At 39.4% G+C, this 26,829-nt stretch overlaps 1 protein-coding gene across 7 annotated transcripts in view; it reads right to left on the bottom strand.

Annotated features, from left to right (window-relative positions):
* Positions 1 to 4,452: 4,452 nt before the first annotated feature.
* SSBP3 (single stranded DNA binding protein 3) overlaps positions 4,453 to 26,829 on the bottom strand; it is a 200,186-nt gene continuing 177,809 nt past the window's right edge. For 3 of the 7 annotated variants that reach the window (XM_070941304.1, XM_070941307.1, XM_070941310.1), the window contains 13 exons: positions 24,449 to 24,529; positions 23,609 to 23,668; positions 19,889 to 19,955; positions 19,697 to 19,773; positions 14,785 to 14,873; positions 14,593 to 14,641; positions 14,289 to 14,324; positions 12,681 to 12,735; positions 10,929 to 10,999; positions 10,162 to 10,240; positions 8,527 to 8,555; positions 8,046 to 8,147; positions 4,453 to 6,846 (listed from right to left, as the gene is read on the bottom strand). In XM_070941304.1, coding sequence (XP_070797405.1) covers positions 6,817 to 6,846; positions 8,046 to 8,147; positions 8,527 to 8,555; positions 10,162 to 10,240; positions 10,929 to 10,999; positions 12,681 to 12,735; positions 14,289 to 14,324; positions 14,593 to 14,641; positions 14,785 to 14,873; positions 19,697 to 19,773; positions 19,889 to 19,955; positions 23,609 to 23,668; positions 24,449 to 24,529 — 825 coding nt within the window. In that variant the 3' untranslated portion in view covers positions 4,453 to 6,816. The remainder of the gene's footprint in view (positions 6,847 to 8,045; positions 8,148 to 8,526; positions 8,556 to 10,161; positions 10,241 to 10,928; positions 11,000 to 12,680; positions 12,736 to 14,288; positions 14,325 to 14,592; positions 14,642 to 14,784; positions 14,874 to 19,696; positions 19,774 to 19,888; positions 19,956 to 23,608; positions 23,669 to 24,448; positions 24,530 to 26,829) is intronic. The other 4 variants (XM_070941305.1, XM_070941308.1, XM_070941306.1 and 1 more) reach the window with 3 other exon arrangements.

Below are 26,829 nucleotides of genomic sequence, written 5' to 3'. Positions count from 1 at the left end.
TGGTCCAGAATGCGGCTGCGCGGGTAGTTACGGGAGTTCCTCATTACTCCCATGCAACACCTCTCCTGCGCGAGCTGCATTGGCTGCCGGTTGCTCTCTGGGTCTGTTTCAAGGTGCTGGTGCCTACCTATAAAGCCCTACATGGCTTAGGCCCGGAATACTTGCAGGACCATCTTCTGCCTTTCTCCCACTGTCCCGTGCGCTCCCACAGAGCAGGCCTCCTCAGGGTGCCGTCGGCCAAACAATGTTGACTGGCGGCCCCCAGGGGGAGAGCATTCTCTGTCGGAGCGCCGACCCTCTGGAATCATTTGCCCACCGAGCTCAGGATAGCCCCGGACCTCCTCTCCTTTCGCTGCGAACTGAAGACGTGGCTCTTCTGTCAAATAACTTGATCTGCTAGGGGTTGCACAAACTGTAATAATTTTAAATATGGTTTTTAAGGGGTTTTTAACTTATTCTGTTATTTTGTGATTTGTATTATTGATTGTTGTTGTAAGCTGCACTGAGTCCTTCGGGAGAATGGCGGCATATAAATCACCAAATAAATAAATAAATAAATAAATTGTGTTGGGCAGGGAAGAAGAAAGAGAGCGAGGGGAAGAAAAAAAGAGGTACAAGTTGAGAAAGCTGAAGCAAGATTAGCCATAGAGATTTTGCAAACCATGGCAATAAGGATTGCAGTCTAGTTATCAAAAAGAAAATACCTGCTGGAATACAAAGATGAGTATGAGAAAGGAACAGGATGCAGAATCCAGGCTTCCTTAAGACCTTTTTAAACGGGGAGGGCCAAGATTAAATGATTAGGAGAAAGGAATTTGAGAGCTACCTTGGGGCTTCAGAGAAAACATCTGCAACTCCATTTAGCCTCCACTTGCACTGCTAATTGCTACTTACATTAGATGACCAGCTGCTCGAGCAAACCACTGCACTGCCTAAAAAGAACTGCATTTCAAAGCAAGTCATCCCGAAGCACTATACTGTAGTTAAACGTAACTCAGACCTGCCAAAGAAAAAAACATTTGCATGGAGGTCTATCAATGCAGAATAAAAACAGAAAAATTCAAGTATTTCCTAGCTTTCTAACCGTATAATATGAAGTATTGTGTTAGTTCTGCTTTAAAAAGAGACAATAAAATCATAGAGTTGGAAAGAGCCACATAAACCAACAATTCAATTCCCTGCTTAGTGCTGGAATCCCAGTTAAAGTATGCCCATAGATGGCGGTCAATCCTATGCATCAGGGGTGGATTCTACTTACCTTTACTATCAGTTCGCAACGGGATCGCTCGCACACGCACCTTGCTTCTGCACATGCACAGCTTCTGCGCATGCGCAGATCGCTTCTGATGATGTCAGGGTCAGTGGGTGGAGCCTCCTGCCGGTTTTACTACCGGTTCTATAGAACCGGTCCGAACTGGGGGCAACCCACCACTGCTATGCATGCAAGGAAGGGAGCCCAGCGTTGGCAGTCATTTGGTTCTACTGTCAAACTAATGTTTCTGTTAGATAACTGGAAGCCGATCTTTTAAGACAGAGAGCTAGTCTTTAAATATATACATAATCTTGATCACATAACCAAGAAAATAAAAAAATTGCAAACCGTATCCTAAATATGTCAAGAGTATTTCAAGTTTCTTGTTCTCTAATTTCAGGAAAAAAAAAACCCTCAGGATTTTTATCTGGAGAAAACAGGAAGACAGAAAACTAGTTCATCATTAACAGATGTAGCTGATCACAGGGCTGTATTTTGCAGGTACCAAAGGCTTAATGTGGTCCTTTATAGAAACAACCAAGTTGCACGTCGAGAAAACCATCGGATATTGCAAGAAATAGTAGCTGAAGTCAAAGCTGAAATAATTCCATTTCTATCTCTGAAGAATGACAGCCAGGATGGTGTAACGGTTAAGACACCAGGTTGGAAGGGAGAATGAGAGTTGTAGCTCTACTCCAGATACAAAGCCAGAAGAGTGGCTTGGGCCAGTCAGTCTGTCTCGGCCCTAAAAGGAAGACAAGGGCAAACTATTTCTGAAACCTTGCTTAAGAAAACTGCATGAACTTGTCTAGGCAATCGGCAGGACTCAGGAGGCATAAAAAGAAAACAAAAACTACTGGAGTGCATGTACACAATGGTGCATAATAAAAACAAACCACCGCCCTAATAAAAAAAAAAATGAGCAGCATAAAACAGGAACAAAGTCTTGCAGAGATGGATTCTGAACTAAAGTTCTACTGTATAACGAACATTTGCCTTGCAAGAGAACATGCTGGAAATCTGATACCAAATGGCACACGTTGCAAACCGAGGACAGAACTGATCTTGTTGGTCAAGATGCTCCGTAACGTACAGTTGCAGTAGGCATATTAGGCCGATGTTTGGGCACCAGATGAAGACCCTTTTATTTTCTAAGTTCTTTAATGTAAGATGCTGATGAAGTGATGGAGATTGGGTGCATATTTTGTCCTGTTTATTTTTTTTCAGCTGATTATTTTATGGGTCTAAACTGCGTTTAGAACTCTTGACACAGGAATGTACATTCGACGTGATGACATGGGCATGTAGAAAATAGGAACTGTTCCAGAGCTATCTTGCAAGGAGGAAAATTTTCCCATAAAAAGCACATACCTTGGTTGCACCTTCATTACAATAGCTCCACCCACCCCACTTTCTCACTATGGCTACCTTCTCATTCAATGAGGTTAGCATCCTCTCAGATTTTCAAAACTAGCTTTAGAATACATTACAAAAACATCGCATACTGACAATCAAGTTTCATATACAGCATTTACAACTTCTCTCCATGAGCAAATACATGAATAAAGTGATCAATGATTTCTGCAGATATATTAGATATATTCACTATTCTCTGTGCATATACAGCAATGCAAAATGCAACCGATTTGATTATGAATCTTGATTTTCTCCCCTCTTGATAGACTACATATAAGTTTATGATTCTAACTACATAAATATTTAGACTTTGCAGACTATTATGCTTTTTGTAGGTTTCCTTGGAAGATACAGGTTTACAAAAATTACCTTGCAATTCTACAACTGAAATCGTGCAATTCCTGTGAAATCTTGCAAATGGGAATTTAGATTCTTTCAGATTCTTTCCCCATGCCTAACGGAAGCAGAAAATAAGGCCTTCCCAAAATATCCCAGTTTTGCACAACGGATTAATGGTGTCCGTTCAAATTTTGATCAAGCACAATGGAAACTTCAATTTAATATCCCAAATGAAACAATTGATAGGAAATTAGGGTTAAAATATGGACTATGAGTAGGACTTGTTTCCAAATTTGCATTGGTGTTTCTGTCACATGCAAAAGAAACTCTGCAGATATGAAAACACTTTGGGATTTTTAAATTTAGACTAGAAAGAGGGAAACATTGAGAATATCAGCCTGCCCAAAACAACTATTCTGAACTGGCTACTCATTAGTTACTTGTAGTTGTATTAGATGTTATTAGACATGCCTAATTGTGTACTTCCTACACCGCTAATGTCTAAATGGATTCTTAACGTGGAAGCAGTAGGATCAAAATAATATCACTTACCGGTAATAATTAAAAGTTACATTGAATATTGTGTGACAATTCCTGAACAAGAATCTGCTCGTTTACCCAATAAATAACTCAAGCTGTGAAAGGGAATCCTTCAGATCAGGCCAATATTCTAGGCATGAAGATGCAATGAGATATATTCATTTGTTGTATTGTGCTATACAGTATCACACTTCACAAGGACATGGAAACTATTTTGATTCATCATTTTAGTAGCCTTTTTACACTTCAAGCAAGCCAAAGGATTGCTGTGAAGAAATAACTATTACGAGAGCACACACAATTAAGCTGGGTTTACTCTGAGCTCTCCTTGAAATATACCAATGTAATAGGTATTGTTAAAATAATTATTCCTTAACTCTCCTATAGAAGATGTAAAAAAAAAAAATCAAAAGTTTTTATTGTTTTTGTATAACAGAATTTATATAAACATCTCTGATTTACCTTACATTTTAAACTGCAGGTAAACAATTTACTTGCATATTCATTTTAATGTTCTGTGGATTCTTGGCCAAGATTCACAGAACGAGAATCGTCAAGTTTTTGTTTGGTTTTTGTAAACAGGATACACTCTGGGCAAAGCTGTGCCAAGTTCTGCGGCTTGATAAATTCAATTTCTGCTCTTGTATTTATAAGAAAATGGCTGGTTTTGCTGGACTGTTGCACCTTAGTGTTGAGAAGGCATCTTACTTGATTTTGAGGCTGTCTAAAAGGAATGTGAAAGTGGGTTCTAAATCTAGATGTTTGTGATAATGTTTGTGATGGGTATGAAGTGCATCTTCAGAATGTGGTGCCTTCAAAGAGAACATAATCAGAATGAGGCAACTTTCCATGGCAGGTTTTCTGGAATCTCTGTATCCGGGAGAGAATAATGAACAGCAAGGACGTGAAATCAAATGTTTATATTTATTACAGCAGGGGGGAAAAGAGAAAAGATCTTGATTTATCTTTTAAAAACCATCCCAGACCAATGAAGACATTTAATTTAGCCATCACTTTAATACAATGAAACCTGCCAAGTTATCTCTTTAAAAAAAGTGTTGCATTAGGAATGGGACAAATCTTCATTTGAAGGTTTATTATTTTTTTTTCTTTAAATATAATCCTGACTGTAACTGTGAGAATTTTCATTTGCCCACCCCATCCCCATCATCTTTCTACAGAAAAAAAAAACTTAATCAAAATGCCTAAGAAAAGGGCAAGCATTTCTTTTTTTAAAAAAATCATTGTCTTCTTAAAAATTACACGTTTCAAGTACTTTTTTGATAAGAGTAAAAACAAGCCAATGTTTTCCAAAATGAAACCAAACCAAAAAGAAAACAAAAAGAAAACAAAAACCCAAACAAAACCATAAGTAAAAAAAAAACATTTCATTAAGGGGTGCAGAAAAAAGACATCCCTTTAATAAAACATTATCAACAAATATCGTACACAAACTACAATGTATAATAATTACTTTTCCTTTCCCTCGCTTAACTTTAGAACCAGACTACAAGGTAAGAAAAAACACTGAAACAAGATACAATGTTCTCAAGAATCCGCACAAAGGTAGGTAAATCCAGGGTAAGATAATATTTTACATAATATGAAATACATAGATCAGAAGTGAAGGGTTTTTTTTTTCTTTTATATAAAACAAAGACCAGCTACAAGGGGGTGTAATGTACAGAGATCTCAAGACTTGCGAGTTTCACTATACATGATATGCTTTTCTGTAGTCACCCCTACCAGGAGAAGGTAAGATTTATTTATTTATTTTTAAATTCTGCTTTTTAATTACAGAGTGAGAAGGAGGGAGAGAGAGCCTACAGAATAGCAAGTATACAATTTAACAACAATAATTACTTAAAAATATCTCCATCCAGTTCCAGAGCATATACAGTGAAACCCTAGTAAGATCACATCGTTTCATTAGAAAACCCAAAACAAAAACAAAAACAAAGCAGTTGTTAAGAAGTTTGCTCTCACCAGTTTTTGAGTCAAGTTTTTAATGCCTTTTCATTTTATTTCTGACACAGTCCCAACAGGAAAAAAAAAATCCCAAGTACAGATAGTTGACTTACAACCATTTAACAATGCTTTGAAGTTATGATGGCCTTGGAAAAAGTGATTTACGACCCATCCTCAAAGCTATGACCCTCACCCTATCCCCACGGCCATGTGATCAAAATTCGGGCACTTGGCAACTGGCTCACGTTTATGATGGGGGCAGAGTCTTGCGGTCACGTGATCTCGATTTTCTACCTTCCCAAGCTTCTACCAAGCAAAGTCAATGGGGGGAACCAGATTCGCTTAACATCCAGATTCGCTTAATGGCCATGGAAAAAATGGCCGTAAAAATCAAGTCCAGTCATGTGATGACTTGCTTAACTCTCACATTGCTAAGCAACCAATCCCAATTCTGGCTGTAAGTCTAGGACTACCTGTACCCTAATCCTCAATAACCCCACCTCCCAGAAATTCTGACATTTTCCAAATTCTGCAAAAGGGCAATTCATAGCAGTGCTTCAGGCGGGGAGGGGGGGGAGGGGAGGACAAGCAAGGGAGGGGACTAAAACAGTGCATGCCACAGTCACAGATATACCCAAGATCACAATTAAACTTTTGGAGGATGTGATCCTACAAGGGAGCCAGCTGCATTACAAACTGAGGCAGGGGAAATCTTTTCCACTCTGATCTTCTTGCTGAAGGAAGTGTTGTGCTGCAAGACACCAACCTAAAGGGGAAGGGGGAGGAGGGGGAAAGGTCTTCTGAACAAAACCCACCAATTTATTAAAAAAAAAAAAACCCTGTCCAGTTTTATTATTTTAAAATGGCTACAGAGACAACATGAGATTTCATATCTAGACTAGTTTCCTTGCGTAGCACAGCACAAACATACAAGAAGTTTAAAAGAATAATCAAGCAAAGGAGGCTGGAATTGGGTGCTAGAGGCTTCCGTTTGTTTCCAAAAAATGAACAACAAAAAAAAAAGTGTCATATACATATAATAAATCCTTCTGCAGAAGAAGGATCTTGTCATGTCTTGAAATATTTTAAAGATTTGTCCTTCATTGTTTTATGGAATAAAAAGTTCAGCCTTTTTATTGCATGAAACTAAAAATTAGGGCTGGATCTCCGGCTCTGAATGTCTCCCTGCCAAACGCACCTAAGCTTCTTCTCGTCTTGCATAATTTCTTGAGATCCTCCAAAGGGCAGCCGACTTTTTCTTTATCCTGGAGAAGAGGATGTGGGGCGAAGGAAGAGGGAAATCACACACTCATTGTCATGCTGGGAGAATACTGGGCGAGGAAGGGAAGGATGAGAAAAAAAGAAAGAAAGAAAAAGTCACATAGTAATAATGAGGCCAAAATCAGAACAAATTGCTAACTAATGCGCTAGGAAAGCAAATGGGGAAAGAGACATAGGCTTCTTAAAACAACTCCTCTTCTTAACTGATTCAAGAAACCTCAGAGATAAAATATGATAGAAATCCAATTGCCACTCTTTTATCTTCTGTTGGTCAACAATGGTTGGGAGTAGCTTGGTGGTTAGGTGGAAACTCAAGTGTTGCTGCTTTTACCATATTTACTACTTCCGTTGTCATATGTGTTCAATGATAAAGATCCTCAAGTTAGAATGAATATAATACTACAAAGCTTTAATCTTATATGTTTTTGCATGAAACAAGTTACACTAATAATGAAGATGTTGCTTTTTCTTAATTAACATTTGTTTCGGTTGTTGATCAGCATCCCTTTCTTGCAGCCATGTTGTATTTCATATTAGCTTCATTTGGCAGAACCAGCCTCTTAAATTAAGTATCTCTACTGCTTTGACTGTCAGGGATGCTTTTTAAGAAGTCCATCCATGCAAGGAGATAGTTGTGATTTCCTACTTCTTCTAATACCCTCATTGAAAACTTGATTCTAAGCTCCTCATGGTAAGGCCTAATATTGATTTATTTTACTTTTTTTTTAAAAAAAGTATATGATTAATAACAATGGCAATGATTTTCCTACATTGAAAGGGCCTCTGTGATCAATATAAACTCTAGCCAGAAGTTGTCAGGCAACAAGTTTCTCTTATGCACATCCGGTACACATGTTTGCTGTACATTCAAACTGTGAGAGCCAAGCACATTTCTTTTGGGTTGGCTCTCTGGTTCTAGGATTGTTTCAAAAGAACTCTCCTTATTTCTTTTAAATAACTTATGGTCTCCATTGCCTCCCTTTGGAACCATTTATCTTCCTCGTATATAGAAGGCATGCTACATCCAGATATCATACCGATGATCTTACTCTGGATCATTTCCCAGTTCTATCAGCCCCCACATCATCCTTCCTTGAGGTTTTTTTTTTTTTCTCATCTGCTGGTCCAGGAGCCACCCCCGCACTGTCAGCCATCATATTCCACATATTTATAAAAAGCTCTGAAAAGCTTGAAAAACTCTGAGATTGAAATGCAAGGCGTTTAAAGAGCGGGTGTAAGAACGACTCACGTTGTCATTTTGGAAGGAATGGAGGAAGTTGCCTCCCAGTTCACCATCATCTCGTGGAGTGCCCGGAGGATTGCTAATGCCACTTATGTTGTTTGGAGAATTCTACAATTAAAAAGAAAAGGGGGGAGGGGAGAGGAAGGGAAAACACACAGATCACACATATACACACTGAAAGTGAGAGAGTGTTTTTCAGCAACGGGTACACAAACAACTATACATTGTTCTCGGATGAGCAAAAGATAGCTAAACATGAAGCTTGTGCATAGAAAGCGTTGCACTTCATTTAGAGCATAAGTGTCTTCATCTGCTAAGTCAACAGGGGAAGTCTGCTAACTTATGGCAAACTAATAAACGTGGACCGGAAGATGAACACTTCCTCCCTACTTTCACCCCATAGTAAGTATCCTGTAATCCTAAATTTGATATTTAATACAAAAAAGGGTAAGAAGCCCCCAATTATATTGGCAACATGTTGACTTACTTTTGGAAGTCCATCAATGTCTCCTGACCCTTATGAAAGAAGATTGGGATGGTGGGATGGAGAGGAAGAGAAAAACAGGCTGTTAGCGGAAAGGACTTCGCTTCCCTCTTCTAAACCAACATTTTCCCCAACTAGCATTGAAACATGTAGATCCTGAACTTATATGCAGAAAATAAGAGGCTGCTGCAAAAGGTAGGGCTGGACCTTCTGGGAAGCAGCTGGCAGTACATTAGTGAGTTGCAGGTCACAGCTGGGCTAATGCAAACCTCTTAACATTTGCCTCCAGAAAGGGACCTGCTGGGGGATGCCTCAGCTGCCATTCCTTTGCATGGAAAACTCCCCGGAGCAGAGCTCAGCTCACCTTCCTGCACAGCACTAGAGTAATGGCCTAATCGAGTTGCTACGGCCTCGGCTCCCTCCCGTGAGCTTTCTGACACTGATCAAGATGGAGTACAGCACCTCTACTTCAGCAAGATGTATAAGGCAAGCATGGGAGGTTAATGGGTCTTTCTGCTGCTTTAATTAAAACACACACACCACCGATAGGTTCATGCTGCTTCTTCTCTGTTATCTATCAACAGGAGTGCAGTGAGCCTGTGACTAGCGGTTCCTGTTTTCTGGCTAATTTTCGACACTACGAGTGTTTAAGAATGGCAAAGACACTGGGATTGCTGATTATCGACATAGAACTAGTCACTTATGGAAACATGGAGGAATTTTCCCCAGAAAAATAAGGAACAGGAAAATCAAAGCCATCCATTTACGAATGAGAAGGCCCTACAGGTTCTGAACACAAAGAGCATCAGTTGCAGAAAAATGTAGAGTATCAGGGCAAAGGTGCTACCAATATAACGCTAGTTGCGCAGCGCTTTTATTCCTGTCCTAATGTTGAGCCTGTAAACATTTCCTGCAGTACCCGTGAGTGATGCCATAAGAGACCAAGAGGTATCATAGAAAAATAAAATGGCGGTGGTCTGTTACCCATGTTACTGGGTTAGGCTGGGGGTGGGTGGGAGAGAGAGAGTACGTTGGGGTGGGGAACTATGGAAGGAAGCACTGCTAGAGCAGAAAGGCTACTAGATCAGCGATCCCCAATCTTTAAGACTTGGTGGCCGGGGGGGGGGGGCGAGAGGGGAACTGTCCATGCAAGTGGCGGACTGGCCCGCACACTAATGTGAGGGAGGGCCCGCCTCTCTCTCTCGTCGAACTGTCTGTGTGTGTGCGCTGTTCCGCTGTTCCTGCAAGTTGAGCTGGGTGCATGTGTACCGGCCAGCCACTTGCATGGCCCGGTTCTGAACAAACCATGGCCTGGTAGTGGATGCGGCCTGGGGTTGGGGACCCCTATACTAGATTAAAGGCTGTCTTCTGGAGAGGACTTACTGGTGCCTAAAACTGACTGAGGGAAGCTCCTAATTCTTCCTTCTGCATTCTGACCAAAATCTTACTACAAGGCCTCATCTCCTAGTTTCCCACAACTCACTCTGACTTTGGAATGATGTGGCCTCCTTGTACCATATATAATTTGAGCCACTCATTGGATGTGGCTTACCCAATCACAAACCTCCATAGAACCAACTTCTATTAAAAGACAGAATCCTGTGTGACTTTGCCCCGAATATTTTTTGTTCAGCTTACCTAATGAGCCATTCATGTGATGGGGTTCCATCCCACCCATGCCTCCCATGGGACCATCTGATCCAGGCCCCATTGGGAACTGAGGGGGGGAAAAAAAGAAGGTATCCATTATGATTGATCATTTGTATTGTAAAACGCCACCCATACACTACCTTATGTATTAACAGCTATAACGTTCAGAAGGTTAATAGGCTCTGCAAACTAATTATTTTTGGAAGTCTGCTACTAGAAAAAGAAAATCTGATAGCTTCAAAAGAGAGAACAGCTAGTTGTATCAAATTCCCATCAGCTAAGATGTGGTAAAACATCCTTATTTTTAATATATTGGATCTTATTCTATCTATACCAGACAGCTACCAAAGCTTTGAAAGAAAGCTGAAATTATCACTGCCTTGAAGAAAGAGTATAGCAGTGTTGTACACTTTCTAAAGTAAATGAGGAGGAGGGAAGCTTCAGAACAACCCCTGTTAATTAGTTTCAACTAAATGTGCAAGATGGAGTAGGGTTCAAGCTGTGTTCTCTTTAAAAACAGCCCACTCTCAGCAATGCATGTGATGGTCTTGACCAGAGCCACATGAATGCTACTATTTTAATAAGCATAAAAAATTAACAAAGTCCTGAAGAGTTAATCACTTGTTAATGGTTTGCTTTATTTCTATTTTGAAATAAATGGCTGAAATCAATTAAACTGCTTTACCCTCAACTGATGAAGTTAATTATGATTTGTTATGGTATCTGATATGTAAATTATTAGAAAGCAGACTTACATTCGACCGACTGCCTCCAGGCGGTACAGGATTAATCATTGTGTAGATGTTGTCACTTGAATTTGTCGAATCTATAGAACAGTGAAATCCACTAAGTCAGGGTGATTAATTCATTTCTTAATTAAAACAAACTCATGCCACTTGAACTCATTCTTTCGAGCTTTATCACCTAAAATTCCCTCTAAGTACCACCATTTTCTGGCTAATTTGTATTTAATGAAGATTCACAAAGTTTTTAATCACAGAAATTCAACTGTGAAAAGAAGTCTCTGCTACTAACCAAGGATCTTGAAGCCTTTTTGCTACAAGAGATGAAGAAAGATAATTTTCTGCCACATGCCACTTAGCGCCTCAAAATTAGCCAGTGCAATTATCTCACTACACCATAATCTTTTTTCTTTTTTTTTTTTGAAAGAAGAGTAATATTTGTCATTTCACATATTACTTTCCCCAATAAAGCAAGAATCTAGATTTTTAGCGCTGGTAGCAGGAGGAAGCTGTAGAATGCAAACACAAAGATTTATAAGCAGGCCACAGTAATGAAATTAAAAAAAAGAGGGAAGATTTGTGGCTGAATTAACATATGGATTGTTTTATTATGATCTAGTAAGAAATGTAGATCAGAGTCCTCATAAAAATGCAGGAGGAAAGCAGTGATAATACTGAAGAGTAGCTCCATCTCTGCAGCTGTTGCGCACCCCTGTTACATGCAACAGGGCCACTTTCTCCAAGTGTCCCTTTCTATTTTTTATTCTTCCAATGGATGCTGAAAGTGTGAGCCAAATCAAACTCTGGCCCTGTCAGAATATTCACCTCACTGAGCCAGCATGGCTGGCTTAGGAATTCTGGGAGTTGAGGTCATAAAAGGGCCATAGTTCCCCACCTCTGCTATAAGGGAACCAAGGGCTGGAAGGGGATTTTATGCAGCCTTCTGGGAAGACATGTGGAGAAGCAGAGCACTCAACTTAGGGAATGCCACTGTACAAAGTGGCATTCTGAAACTGTTGTGCATCCTCTGCAGTGTAAAGCTGGATAATATGTTCCTGGCTACTCCTCTGAGGAATTCCTTGGCCCCAGTCCTGGGAAAGCCCACAAAAGTTGGAACATTACAGCCTTAACCACACTGGATTTAGGGAGTTTAATAGGGTTTATTTTACATTTCCCACTTAATTCCCTTGGAGTTTGTAGAGGATGATTTAAGTTAGATTCTACAAATCACCCAGACACATTTGACCCTGGATAAAAAGTTTCACCAGGATGATGAAAAAAACACGAAATAAACCTATTCTAGTAAGTCAACATTTATTAAAAATTATTGATCAAGGGAAGCAGTGCCACACTTAGCCTGCTTGCCAGGAACTTGATGATGATTGCAAACTAACTTTAGATGAATCCAGAAAGGCTGAGCCACAGGTGAACGCTCCCCATCTCCATTATCTAATTCCTACTGTATAACTTCCCCGTTCTTTAAGCCTAACAGAACCTAAGCGATCAGTGCTAAGGAGGGAGGGAGGGAGGGAGGGAGGGAGGAAGGAAGGAAGGAAGGAAGGAAGGAAGGAAGGAAGGAAGGAAGGAAGGAAGGAAGGAATTGTGGAATCATTTTCATTTGATTATTGTCTGCAGCTGTTCCAAAACAAATAAAGCATCAACCACATGCAAATGTTATGTTGTCACTTTCCATCAAGACCAACGATGAAAGAAACTCTTTCTCTCCCACACCGCTTTTCCCGTTCTCCCGCCCCCATCCCTTACCTGCAGGGCTAGGCATGATGGGTGTTCCAGGAGGACCTCCGCCACCAGGGGGCCCCTGTTGACAAGATTAAATACGCATCAGGCACCACTGTGATAACATAGCCTGCGATAGGTCAGCCAGATCTTGCTGCTGTCAGCAACAATGTCTCACCTTGGTATTCAGCCAAGCATTAATCTCCTGCTAAAACCTTCGATGCACCCTTGTAGCCAAAGTGCAATTTCTTTGTTTAAGCCTCAGGAAAAAATGAAGGTTTTATAGAGAGATAGTAAGGTGCTTCTATGCAAGATGCTCATACTGGGTCTATCTGTCAGGGAAGGAACAGAAGAAGGAGGACCATTCTTTCTGTAACCTTCACTCATGCAGAAGTTGCAACAATAAGTGGGTAGTTTAAAGCATTGGAACTTGCTATGTCAATGTGTTAACTCGATGGTCTGATTCCAGTCTAATTAAGAATACAGTTGCTAAAAATTCTGACTGTAATTGCTCTAAGATAAATTAAAACTGGAGCATCACAAACACAACATCATTCACAATGCTGGGGGTTAGAAAACTATTTCTTTCCATACTTTAGGGCAGTATTTCTCAGCCTTGGTGATTTTAAGACGCATGGACTTCAACTCCCAGAATTCCCCGGTCAGTGTGGCTAGCTGAGGAATTATGGAAGTTGATGCCCCTGTGTCTTAAAGCCACCAAGGTTAAGAGATACTGCTTTAGGAGGATGTTGACTGAAGAAATGACTTCTTACGCTAATCAACATCCTCTCTTTCAGCATGTTTTATGCACTATGCTTCCTGGAACAAGGAAGGTTTTCCCCCAACGATATCTATGATTTGCATATTATACAGATGTGGACGCTTCCCTTCGGCAGGATAAACAATGCAACAGCATGAACACTTATAACCATAATCTAGGCTGCATACTTGTGAATTCAAGTATCCCTAGAGCTAATCAACAAATGTACTGCCACTTCATGACATTCGGCTAGGTTACTTGTGAAACTTCCTCCTCCCAGTTGTTGTGGCTTTTTCCACCAGATCTGAGAGAATGGACATGCTCTGGGACCCTCAATAAAATGGTGTCACCTGGCAGGACTAGGAACTATGGCTCCTCTGTTATGGTGCTTCTCTTATGGAACAGCATCTCCACAGGGATAAAAAAGGTTCTGACCCTGTTGGCTTTCCAGAAGATTGCAAGGTCCTGGCTCTGGGATGTTAATGGAGTCCATTTTTTTCAATGCAGTCTTGACTTGGGTTTTTAATTGATCTGGATTTGTAGGGGATGACCAGGCTGAGCCTGAGGGTGGAGTCAAATGTATCATCAGTTTGGAGTCTCTATACTCCCATATGAGACCTGAATCCAGCCCCCCTTTAAATCCATTGACTCTTATCTGGCGCCAATTTGCCTTGACCATTAGTAGATCAGATTCCTGTGTATAGGTAGCATGAAATAAACTTATGGTACTTTTGAAGTCTATCCTGGTTCCTGACTTTTTGTACCTGACAGGATTATGGATAATGTTTTTTTTTCCTGTGTACACTGCCCACTGATTAAATGGACAGCTATGCAGATTTGTTTAACTGCTGAATTTTTAAAAAATATGAGCTTACCACATATGTACCAGGTGATGAAGAAGAATATGGAATCTGTGAACAAACCAAAGCGCATGCATTACTTTTGCGAGAGGGTGCTTTTGACAGAACTCTAATAAAAATATTTATTGCTTTTAAATATGCTTAGAGGAGAAGAAGAAGGAAATGGAGGATATCCCATGTCTCCTGCTCCGGATGACACCCCACTGGGAAGACAGAGCAAGGGATGCAACATAGATTTAAAGGGAGATGCAGGAAGAAGAAATAAACTAAATTCTAAGGTCCAAGTGATAAAGGCATTCCACAGGAAAAAAACACTTACTGAGTTAGCGCTGTTGGGATTGGGCCATGGTCTACCAGCTCCTGGACCCCTGGAGTTCAAGAAAAGAAACAAGCTTTTAGCGCGCACACGCACACGTTTACTCAAGTCTAAGCAGAGAGTAAAACAGCACTCATTTCCACATCAAATGAAAGGTACATCAGTCAAAAGCCAGGAGCATGAGAAACGCCTTACATGTTAATCCCAGGCATGCCGGGCCCTAGAGAGTTGGGTGGAGGTCTCATTCCGCCGCCATAGTTCTGCAATGATAACCAAGGATCAGTCTACCATAACGAGAAGGGAAACCGGAGAAGAAAAGAGAAAGGAAAAAAAACAAACAAAAACGAGAGGGTTAGTTTGTGAAAATGAACTTTAATCAAAAAAAAAAAAGATGATGACAATGAACATACAGGTCAATTTAGCAACTTCTCTAAAAGTGAAACAGGGTTGTGGCAACTCTCATTTTGCTGTTGGACTGGGAAAAGTCTTTTTTTTTAAAAAAAAATAATCTTAAAAGCCACCAAGTTTCCATCTCTTCGTAGAAATTATAATACTAGAAACGCCCATTGGGCAAAAGCTTCTGGCACTGCCCAAGGTATATCAACAAGGGAGTAACCTCACCTGGAAAATATGTAAGATCTAAGAAAGTAATTCAAACCAAAAACAAACAAACCAAATGCAGCTTGTTCCTTACGCATGAATCCAAACAAGTAGGAGATGTAAAATAATTAAATTACTTGCTTGGGGTGGGGTGACGGTTGTGGAGAGACTGATGTGAGGAAGCAGAACATGAGAGGGAGGGGAGTGAGAGACAGACAAAGAGAGAGAGATTAATTCTGCTTTAGGAAATACAGAATAATGAGCAAGCAATGGGTTTGCCCAAGAGGAGATGTTGACAGCACCAGAGTGTGTAGCAGGTTTGCGAAGAGCATTCCTTCCTCCCAAAAGTCTGTCTTCAACAACAGTAACAAAGAGCAATGCTGATCAAGTAGCATCCATTGCATACCTTTTATTTTATTTCTTAAAACATCACAATCACGAAAGACATAAAGCACTTTTCTGGCCAAAGAAATAATGTTATGGGTCTGTTAATGTGATTACTAAAACCCCTTAAAATTAGAGCTCTTACATCTTAAATGTTAAGAGTGGTCCTATTTAAATTCCCTTCTACATATCCAAATGCCGGCTTAGCCCAATCTTCCAGATATCAATCTTCAGAAAAAGTCAATGCAAGCTAGGCATTACAATTTGCTTTGAAAATGGGTCTAAAGAGGGAAAGGGAGCAAATCCGTCATGTTGTTGGTAACATGCAGGGCTACTGTTTAAGAAGCAGCAAGGAATAGGGACTTGTGGTTGAAGTATATAAAATATGACTCAAGTCCACAACTCCTGCTCCTTGGCTGACTCCTTGGTATCTTACCCATGACCATGTTCTCTATGCAGAAATTGTAAATGCTACTGAATGAGCCAGCTGGATTGCATGATCCCTGTACTGAAAGACCTGCACAGGTTGCTGGTTACCAAATGGGCTATTTTCCCCATCAAGTTGTCCTAACCAAATGAAGCCACAACCACAGCTATGCTTTATAATTAGGAGGTAAAATACAATCTATATTCCTGAGAGACAAACAGACTGCTTGTCTGAAATATTAAATGAAAAAAAAATATCCCCATCTAACAGTCCATTACAGCCTCCACTTGATAGTACTTTTTTCCTCAACATTTAATCTTTTATTGGCTGGAACAGAGACTTACATTACTCACAAAGTGGAACAACTGCAACCTGGAAGAAAAGGATTTGCTCCGAGTTCCTCACTCATGACCCATACACAGAAAAAGCACATTACCGGTAGAAAGTTTGTCTCTAACGTTCACACAAGGCCTCGTAAAGATATGGTGCGATCACGCCTGCCGCTTACAATGGCTAAATGACATGCCTACAACTCCAAAAATATGAAAGAATGCTACAGCTAATATGCCGTTTCATCTTGATGAGAAGCACCTGGTTTGCTTGAGATATGCCGTGAATCCAGAACCTTTCACGAGGCTGTCTTTGTTTGGCTGGTGCAATTATAAGAAATGCAAACTTTTGTGATGGTATATGAGGAACTATTGAGAGCTTTGAGGTCACCAAGAGTTCCAGATCATTAAACCAGACAAAAGAGCACCTGGAATTTGACTTGCTTGGAAATGCAATCCCCCTTTTCTCTTTCCTGGTAGGTTCTCATTCTGTACTGGGTATCAGTACTGTTCATACACTTTTCTTCATATGTTATACTTCCCAAAATAGATAAACATGCTGCTTTCATAGCCAGAATTGATGCAGAAGATTTACATAGGGCGCATATGCTAATTATTTCATCCCAGTCACTGCAGAAACAAGTCTTAGAAGATTTCAGCGCAAACGTGCTCTGAAAAACTCATCAAAACTTATTTGCCTCCTTTTCCAAATCTAGATACACTTCTGTCTCTGCCTATGCCTGTCTAGTTATCTAGTCTTACCTTAACAATAATTGGCCTGAGTGAGTGCTCTCTTATACTTGCATATTTTGTTTATTCTAGTAGAAATATAGGGCCAGAGTGCAAGTCTGATTGAATCAAGAAGAGCAATATGGTAAGGAAAGTTTGTAATGCTCAGTACTTTTGCTGTTGCAGCAAATATGAGGAATAACACAGGATATTAGTTGATACGTGCAATTTGCAGCAAGAAACCAAAATGTATTCTTGCACATTTTCCTTCTAAGATGCTATCCAATACTTTACAAGATTACAATATCAAATTTGCTGGAATAGATTAAGAAAAATGATTTTCCAAAGGCTATTAGCCCACTTTCCTTAGCAAATGGATACTCTTTCATATGCTCATTTTCTGGGCCTCATTCTGCATTGGATGCTTATAGTTTCTGCTTAGGAGAACACAAACATACTGCTTCTTTTCTATTTCTAAGACGTTCTCACCATAATTCATTGTGATAATTGTTCCAATTGGGCTTAGCACTAGTTTTGCATAACCACAGTTTGAAAGATTCAAGTGAGGCAGCAAACCATGAAGTGAACAAGAGAACTATTATGAGAGGCAAGGAAAGGATGTAACAAAGCTGCAGCATATTGTGGTCCCTCAGTCCGTATCTGATTTTAGATACCGACTGAATCACATACAGCGATAAGCTTTGCAGATTCAGTAAGATACAAGTGGGTGAGTTTTGAAAACATGCTTTATATAAGAAAGTTGGGAATCATCATCTTCTTCATCATCAACATCACCATTACAACATCACCATCCCAGGTCCTTGGAAGGATTCACTAGGTGGACAACAATGCCAAATCTAAACATCTGGTTGACTGTACAAACAACTATGATAATGTTAAACCATAACCTATGATTTATAAATCGTAATGAGTAAGATTTTTAACATACTAAGCAAACATATGGGTGGCCAAGAATATTTTAGTTGAGTGCAATATTGAACCTAGACACTATTCAAAACAGAGCCCAGAAGAAATGGGATTTCCATCTGAAGGTGACAATATTTACAATGCTTCATTAAGAGTGATGTCATCTTCCACTTTTAACTCCCCATTGTTTCTTTCATTCCCCCCGCCCCCCTTATACACAAAAATCAAAATAATTCAATAGGAGTAACATTTATTTTGATTGCTGGTGCTAATGAGTCCTCCATCTAGAAAGCTCCTTAAGTGTTCTTCTGCAATGGTGCTGATGGGCAACATATGTAAGCATGTTTGGAACTCGGACCTCTTGTCTCCAATCTATACAGTAAAGATGATTTTAGCTTGCCTCTGCCCCCTGGCTGCAAATGCAGGAGTACATAAATATGGCTGTGAAATTCTTGTCATCCCTTAACTGAATGCTATTGAATGACTTCACCTTGACCGGTTTTCTCAAATGGTTAGATGCATACTGCAGTGAGGAATGATGGTCTGTAACTCCCCCCCCCCCCGGGAAAAAAAACTGCCTGGAAATGTAATGTGACAAGGAAAGGCCGATGTTTCAGCTTGGCAGAGGAAGAAGCTAAGGAGAACAAGAAGATGGCAGGACAGAACCCCAAGAAGCAGCAAGCTTATGAAAGAAGAGGTCTGCATCACTCTCATAAGACAATAGTAAATTTACAGGCTACTCAGTTACTTGGAATAGCCAAGGAAAAAGTGGACTCAATGAGAGAAGAGAACTTTCACATCTGACTTTAACCTTTGAAAGTCTGTTTCGTGGATCTGGAAACTGTTGGCCTGATTTATCCCTAAGACAATCCTGGGGGCAAAAATAAACATACTGCAAAATTTTATCTCTGAGCAAGCGCTCTGTAGGCAGCTTAGAAACCTATCTAGATTCTTCAGGTTTAAACAGAACCAGAACTCTAGAACAGGGGTCTCCAACCTTGGCAACTTTAAGCCTGGCAGACTTCAACTCCCCAAATTCCCCAGCCAGCAAAAATGGAGTTGATTTGGTTTTGAGGGGTTATTATTTCAATCCACCTACTCTTCCTTTATCTTCCTTCATTTCCTGTCTAGAATGTTGCAAAGGTGAAGTATATGACGATTTTTTTTTAAAAAAAAGGCAGCAGGGGGAGGGGGGAAGAAAGCTTGCTGAGTGGGGTCTATGTGTCTGCTCCTGCTATAAAGAACGAGGTAAATCAAAACAGACGAGACTGCAGCAAATTTAATTATTAACATGGATTCAACTGAAATACATACAGCGTTCTATCTGCAGCCTCCTCTCTTCCCGCTTTACTTTAAAATTATCATTCCCCGAGTGGGAAAATCCCAATGAAATGGAGGTTGGCCTAGACTTAAAAAGCAAAAAACGGAAGGTGGGGAATAGGTGGTTGCGTGAAGTACGTGATGGGGAATGTTCTTTTTTTTTTTTTTTGAAGCCCTAACTAAATGTGGGAAGGTGGGATTTTTCCAGACATATGTAAACACACTAATGTAAAATGCATTACCGCTAATGGTAGAGAGAAAAGGTCTTAGAAGGAATGGAAGAGCCCCCAGAGGCTGCTTTTATGATGTTTTGCTTACAAACTTCACAAAGTAGCATGCCTAACGCTTGGCACTGGACAGGAGAGGAAGTGGTCTCTGCCCAGGTTTTTACCTGTGGACCTGGGCCCATCGGTCCCATTCCTCGAGGAGGATTCATCCTTTGCATCGGCCCACCCATGTTGGGATGCCCTAGTGAGAGAAACAGACAGGAAGATGTTACGGAGTATTACGGAGAAGTAAACATGGAGCAGAAGGAAAGGCCCAAAGTGAAGGGATTTCTGAAGACAGCCTCAACATCTGTTACCTTGTTGCCGTGTAGGGTCCATGGAGTTGGGCAGCAATGGCTGTGTACCAGGAACACCTCCTGGAGGCTACGAAAGAGAGAAACAAAGCTGATAAAATCGAAATTATGGATACCTAAAACAGTTAACATCCTGCTTTTCCTATATTATCTAGAGCTACAGGTAGACAATGCTTTATTTCTAGTCAGGATACCCCCATGCAAAAAACAACAACAACAACAACTATAGAACTTGTTTTCAACCAATAACACGTGGTATTGAAGTTAAACCATTGGATGCAAAGGGGTGTGAACTGCTTGGAATCCCCTGAGACTGGTATTGTTGAATGTGGGTGGATATGAATCTGAACCCTTTTTGCGAGATGAAATTTTAAAAGCTTGGATGTGGAACTTGTGTCCCTTCAGCTACTGCTTAAATATGGCCCTCAGTATGGCATAATTTGCCGGGCAATGTGGAGATGTTGAGAATTGAGCAACATCTGGAGATCCACAAGTTCTCTAAATCCTTATTTATAGAGTGAGATTACCAAATTAGGCCTCAGTAAATGTATTTAACTAGTTCCATATTAGTTTCTATTTTGGATTAAAGTGACTTCATAGTAAGTTCTTTCAAGGTTGACTTCTTAAAAGATCTATTAGTATTATCAATAAATAACATACGTATCTATTTCACATGGAGATGTGCCACCTGCATTTGGAGAAAATGGCCCTTCCTTGGGAACTGAAATATCAGTTTCTATGTACAGATGCTACTGATGAACACAAAGCAAAAACTGTCACTCAGTTAAGAAAATCTGTCCAGTTATTTGTCTCCCTTCTAAAATAAATTGGTTCTGTTCAGGAACTTCGTAAGTGATAAATTCTGCTTTCAGAATTTGCTCTAAGTATGCAGAGGATTATATATGGACATACTTGGGTACCAAGTTAGTATAAATAATTATAGGAAAATCAAAAAGAGCAGGCTTAGCAAGCCTTCTTTTTCAGAAGTGGGCTCCGAAGTGCTTTTAACAATTAACAGCCTTTGGCCAAATAATTTAACTTGAAATTTAGATAGCATGCACAATCCAGGAAACTTCCACTTCTTCCAAGCTCCAACTTGTTCGTTGTTATAGGCTTTCCAGAAAATCAATTTGTAGAGCACTAATGTGTGATTATCCATATGCTAAGGGGAATCCAGAAGCCTTCTAGTTAGAATTTTTAACTGGAATTTCCCCTGAATCAAATGACAACATTTTAGTGTGGATAAATAACACTTTCATCTCAGTTTGGACCAGAGGGGAACATGACTGATAAATATTGCAGATACTATTCCTATTTCAAACAGGAATAGGCAGACCCATCCTCTGTCTCTTATGTATTTATATATTTATTGTATTTGTTTCCCCACTGTATGAAGCAAGCAGAGAATTATTTTTAAGTAGCAGAGTTCATTTTCAACTCTGAACAGCAGGAAGACCATATTGAAAACATTTCCCTCCCTCTCTCTTTTAATATGCCAGCTCTTTGTAAATTGTATATTTACTCTTCCTAACACAATTTTCCTTGGAGCGATTGTTTTACCCTGCCTTCTTTTCCTTAACTCTGTCTAGTCTCTTTTCACTGCCAACAAGTATCATACCATGATATCCATGACACAGTGACAAAAGGCTTGGGATTAAAAAAATAAATAAAACTAAACTAAAAATAAAACGAAAGGAAGAGGATTGACTCGGATTGCTACATTGTCAGCAATTATAGACAGGTGTCATAAAATATATAGCTTCCTTTCTATTGCTTGTGGCTGATGGGAATTGTAGTCCAAAGATAAGTGAAGGGCTTTTGATTGCCTGAATTAAGGTCATATATAGGCTGTCCTGGATTTATGATGATTGTTATGGTTGTTAAGTGAATTGTGCCTCCTTTTGCGGCCTTTTTTTGCCACAGTTTTTAATTGAATCGCTTCAATTGTTAAGTAAATCATTTGGCTACGTGAATCTGGTTTCCCCCATTGACTTTGCTTGTTGGAAGCCAGCTGGGAAGCTTACAAATGGTGATCATGTGACCCTGGAACACTGCAACTGTCATAAATACATGCCAGTTGCCAAGCGCCCAAATTTTGATCATATGACCACAGGGATGCTACAACAGTTATAACTGTGAAAACTGATCATAAGCCAATTTTTTCAGTGATGTTGTAACTTTGCACGGACACTAAACTAATGGTTGTAAGTCAAGGAATAACTGTATTGCAGGACATTTTGGTTCTTGCCAATGGGAAGGAAAATTCTACTAAAGACAGTATCCTTAGTACACTACACTGAATTGTAGCTTTACCTTTGAATAAATTATGGTGTTTTACGCTCCCTTACTTATTTTGCAGAGGCTAGCTCTGTTGAAGAGTTTCACAGGATTCACACTTATTTAAATCTAACCAATTTATTCACTGATTCATTTATATTTGAACAGATTAATCTACAATTAAATATTTGACAGATCTATATTAATTTATTTTGACAGCTATCTCTCAAAGAAGACTAAGTTTATTAATTTAATTATTACACATTCATGTTACGTAAATAATGTTACGTAACATTATTATCTCATGTTACATTCACAGCAGACAGCACAAAACAGAAATGTTTTATTCTGATCTCAACTACTGCTGGCAAGTGCATTTCGTGTGAACGTCCTTTCCCTCACCCTTGTTTTAAGTAGCACAAGTGCTCAAATCATAAATCTTAGGAAAACAAGTTCAGCATGCTCAATATAACTAAGAATATTTAATTTTGGAAACACGCGAAGGATGTATTTAGAAGATGGCTTGTTCTTATAACCACAACATTTTTGAAAGGTGCACATGACCTGAGTATATGTTGTATAAATCTTTCAGTAGCTTCTGGATACCAGTCACTGGGAAAGAATAGTGGGAAGCTATTCCCATATGAATTTATAGCTTCTGTGCAAAACAAAATGCTATATTTGTGCTCTAGTCTCTTAGAACAATTTTAAAACAGATTTTACTGCTGTTTGTTGTGTTATTATCTTAAGGAAAGAGCCCCATAAAAGTGGAAGTGTAAATATTTTCTGTGACTAAGGCAGTTTTCTGTATTTCTTTTATACGCTAGTTTGCATGAATCCAATAAAGAATTTGGCTATGTACTGTACTCTTTTTATATTCTAAGCTCCGGGTTTATTTTTTTTAAGACCTACAGATTTTATTTCTGCCAGCAAAACTTCATCTGCAATGAAACATGCTTAGTGTAAGAATAGATAAATATTTTATCAAAGCTTGTTTCTCTCCTCCTGTGTATATGTATCTCAACCTAAATACACGTAGTCCTTGACTTATAACCACAACAAAGGCTAAAATTTCCACTGCTAAGCAAGACAATTGTTAAGTGAGTTTTACCCCATTTTATGACTTTTCTTGCCATAGTTGGTAAGTGAATCACTGCACTTGTTAAGTTAGTGACACGGTTAAGTGCTTCCCCATTTGGCTTTGCTTGTCGGAAGGTGATCACATGACCCTGGGACACTGCAATTGTCATAAATATGAGCCAGTTGCTAAGCGTCCAAATTTTGTTCATGTAACCATGGGGTTGCTGCAATGGTCGTAAGTGTGAAAAATGGTTATAGGTTTTTTTCCAGTGTCCTTGTAACTTTGGTTACTAAATGAATGGTTGTAAGTCGAGGACTACCTGTAGTACTGTAAAAAGTTATCTGGACTTAAGGCTAATACAGTACCTGGTTTCCCATTCTAATGGGGGGCCGTGGGCCTCCTGCGTATCTCGGTGACATAAAAGGCTGTAAGCATATAAAAATAGTTGAGTGGCAATGAATGTTTAAAAGTGGAAGTCAACATTTTGCACTCTCATTTGTACATGCACATGAAAAATGACTCCCTCACACACACTATATACACACACATTTCATTAACTAAGTATTTTTGAGGTAGAGTCTAAACCAACCCAATAATAAATTCAACATCCTGCATTCCATGCAACTTATACTTTGACAAATATATACAAAAGCAGATTAAATTAAAAAAAAAAACCGTTGGTAAGTATTTTGTTTCAAAATCTTTGGTGTGTGTGTATGTGTTGTGTTGTGTTGTGTGTGTGTGTGTTATATATTTTAAACTTTGGCAGTTGTAGATTCAGCTGTTAAAATTAACGCAAAACGTCTGTACTGGATATTTTTTTTTACAGAGTTTGTTAAATGAAAATGAGGCTTAAGAAGGGTTGAGTTTAAAATATTCCAACGACAGGTTGTGAAAACATGTTCTTAAACCATATTCAGAAAAAAAGAGTAAAAATTATATTTGCATGTAAATTAGCATCCGTGAAATGAAAAGCTGTTTGCTAAACTGATATCAATAAAACAAGTTCAACCCAGAAAAAGCAGACATCTTAATGGAGATGGAATGAAATAAGATTTGGGGCCCACAGCTTGAGTAGAAATAAATCTGCAAAGTTACTGGAATGATCCTGGAGCCTCATATAATGAATTTAACAGAAGAGAAGGACCCCTACATGCTAAAAAGTTTTACTCAGAACACACATATCATCAGATTCAAGGTTTTACCTGACTGTGGGGTCCCATCATGCTGTTGGGGTTGTGAGGTGGAGGCTGTGCGTGTGGCGAGGGCTGAGAGCCAGGCGGTCCCTGTTAAATTGAATAAAAGGTGGTTATAGATCAGATACATCCCTATGCAAGAAAAGAATTGGCTTAATGAGTTGATAAATCTTACCAAACAAATAGTTTGTTTCTATATTTTACTAACTGAAGAAGAACTAAGAGCTAAGCACACCAGAAGAGCTTTTCGATTATAAAGAAAGCGAAAGAAGGGAAGAGGATTTGGGCCATAATGAACAATTCAGTTTTGGTCCCCGTAATTGCACATCATTCTTGAAAATGCCATTGAAATTCTTCTAATAATGCTGACATCAGATAGCAAACAACAACATTATTATTTAGCCATTTCTCTTAGGATTCTGAGTAATGGATAGAATGGGTTTCTTTGGTAATTGCAATATCTGGATTAGAAACCATTAATGAATATTCTGTTGCCTTGTCACTTGGCCCAATGCTGATGTTCCATTGTTCATGGACAGCTTAAAATACATACAACGTGTAGCAACATATAATTGGTGAGCAAACATTTTTATTGCCATACCTTACTAAATACAAACTGTGATCTCAATTAATACAATATCTTCCAAATACTTTAAATATTCCCTTGTCTAGACTCACTAAAAACTGCACACATGGCATCACAGAAATACAGCATGTCTACCAAATCTGTCCTGGTATCTTCCTGCATTAAAACATATTTTTCCCAAGCTATGTTAATCAGACATTTTGCGTAAGCCCAACATGTAGCAAATTTGCTTTGATGGTATGAATCATGATGCAGAGTTGGACCACACGGTTTTTCTCTCTGAAAAGAATATCTACTGATCAAGTCTCACTTTTCCTCAATATTGGATCACCGGTAAATGCATTTGTTTAAATATTTGAGGAATGCGCAAAACAATTTGTTCACTCACAATCCTGTCATAGTAAATTAGCATTTTATTTTCACCTGCCACGCAGCTCACAGGAGGGGGAAAAAAAAGAGAGAGGGTGTTTAAATGTATTTCTTCTGCTTCAGAGTACTTCCAATCTAGAAATCTGCGGCAACAGTAGCAAATGAACAGGGGTGTTTTAAAATATGTCTCTACATTCAAAATAGAGATGTCCAACAAATGGGGGAAAACATTTGTTTCAACCGAGAACAAGCCCATTGTGTCAAGCTACCTCGAGCCAGGCATGCTTTAGCAAAAAGGAACCATGGAATGCTTTGGTTGTTCTGAGTATCAGATAAAACAAAATCCAGATGGAGCAAGTAAGAAAAACCTGACTGGACTGGCCTCTTTCTCATTTTGGCTGCTCCCGATATGACATATAATAGCCCCTCCCTGCCCCAAACTTCTCAGAACTGCCTCCCTCCCCATTAATGGCCAATGTTCTTGGCTTTTTTGCCATTCTCTTCCACCCCAATCAACCCAACCCTCTTTCTATCTGGAATAAAACAACCCCTTTTCTTGTCCCAAAAGTGCTTTTTCCAAAACGCAATTGGACTTTCTTGTTCCCATCCCTTTGAAAATGTTTCACTTCTCATCCAAGAAGCTTCTTCAATTCTTGGATAAGAAGTGAAAAGTTTTCAAAGGGGAACCCCCCCCCCCCCAAAGTCCAGTTGCTTTTTGGAAAAAGCACCTTCGGAAGACCATGACCTGGATGATTTGAATCTCCAGACACTTACAACCTCTTTTCTTCACTTGCACAGAGCAAAACACCTGAAACATTCACTTTTTAGCTCAGGTATAGATCAACCTGCTCCCAAAAGTTGTTCCATATGAGATCAGTTCATGATATGATGATGATGATGATGAGCTTCTTATGAATGGAGTGGCTTGCATATATCTATGCAAAACTACAGCACAGCCTTTTTGAGATTTCTGCTTATGTTCCCTCAGCTTGATTAACTATTTGGTGACCCAAATAAACTTTTTTGACTACTGATTGGGAAAACACTATATTTCCTCGGAAGGAAGGAAAAACATGTTTTTATGGTTTCAAGCTCAGTAATACTACAAGTCCAGACTGGTGAGATTAAACACATTATCCACTTCCGAGGATTTGAACTCTTTTTCTAGAGTGAGGTCTGAAAGTTGAATATCCAAATTCAGGCTAGGAGGTACATATGTTGCTTAATTTTAATTTTTTTTTTTGTTCTTGCAAATAAAAACAAAATTGTAACTGATCTGGAAAGCAAATACGATTTGTAAGTACATTAGGAAAAGCAGCCACACACACTTCAGAAAGAGCAGGCGAACAGATGTTCTATACCTGCCATGTTAGTAATTTCAACAAGTGTTCGCCTTCTAGCTGCTGCCAGCAATGGCACGGTTTGTTACCATGAG

This window comes from Pituophis catenifer, unplaced genomic scaffold (assembly GCF_029215685.1).
Source record: "Pituophis catenifer annectens isolate HBS135680 unplaced genomic scaffold, rPitCat1.0.hap2 SCAF_3, whole genome shotgun sequence".
NCBI lineage: Eukaryota > Metazoa > Chordata > Lepidosauria > Squamata > Colubridae > Pituophis > Pituophis catenifer.
The sequence above is the reverse complement of the archived record's forward strand: the minus strand, read 5'-3'. Positions and strand labels throughout refer to the sequence as shown.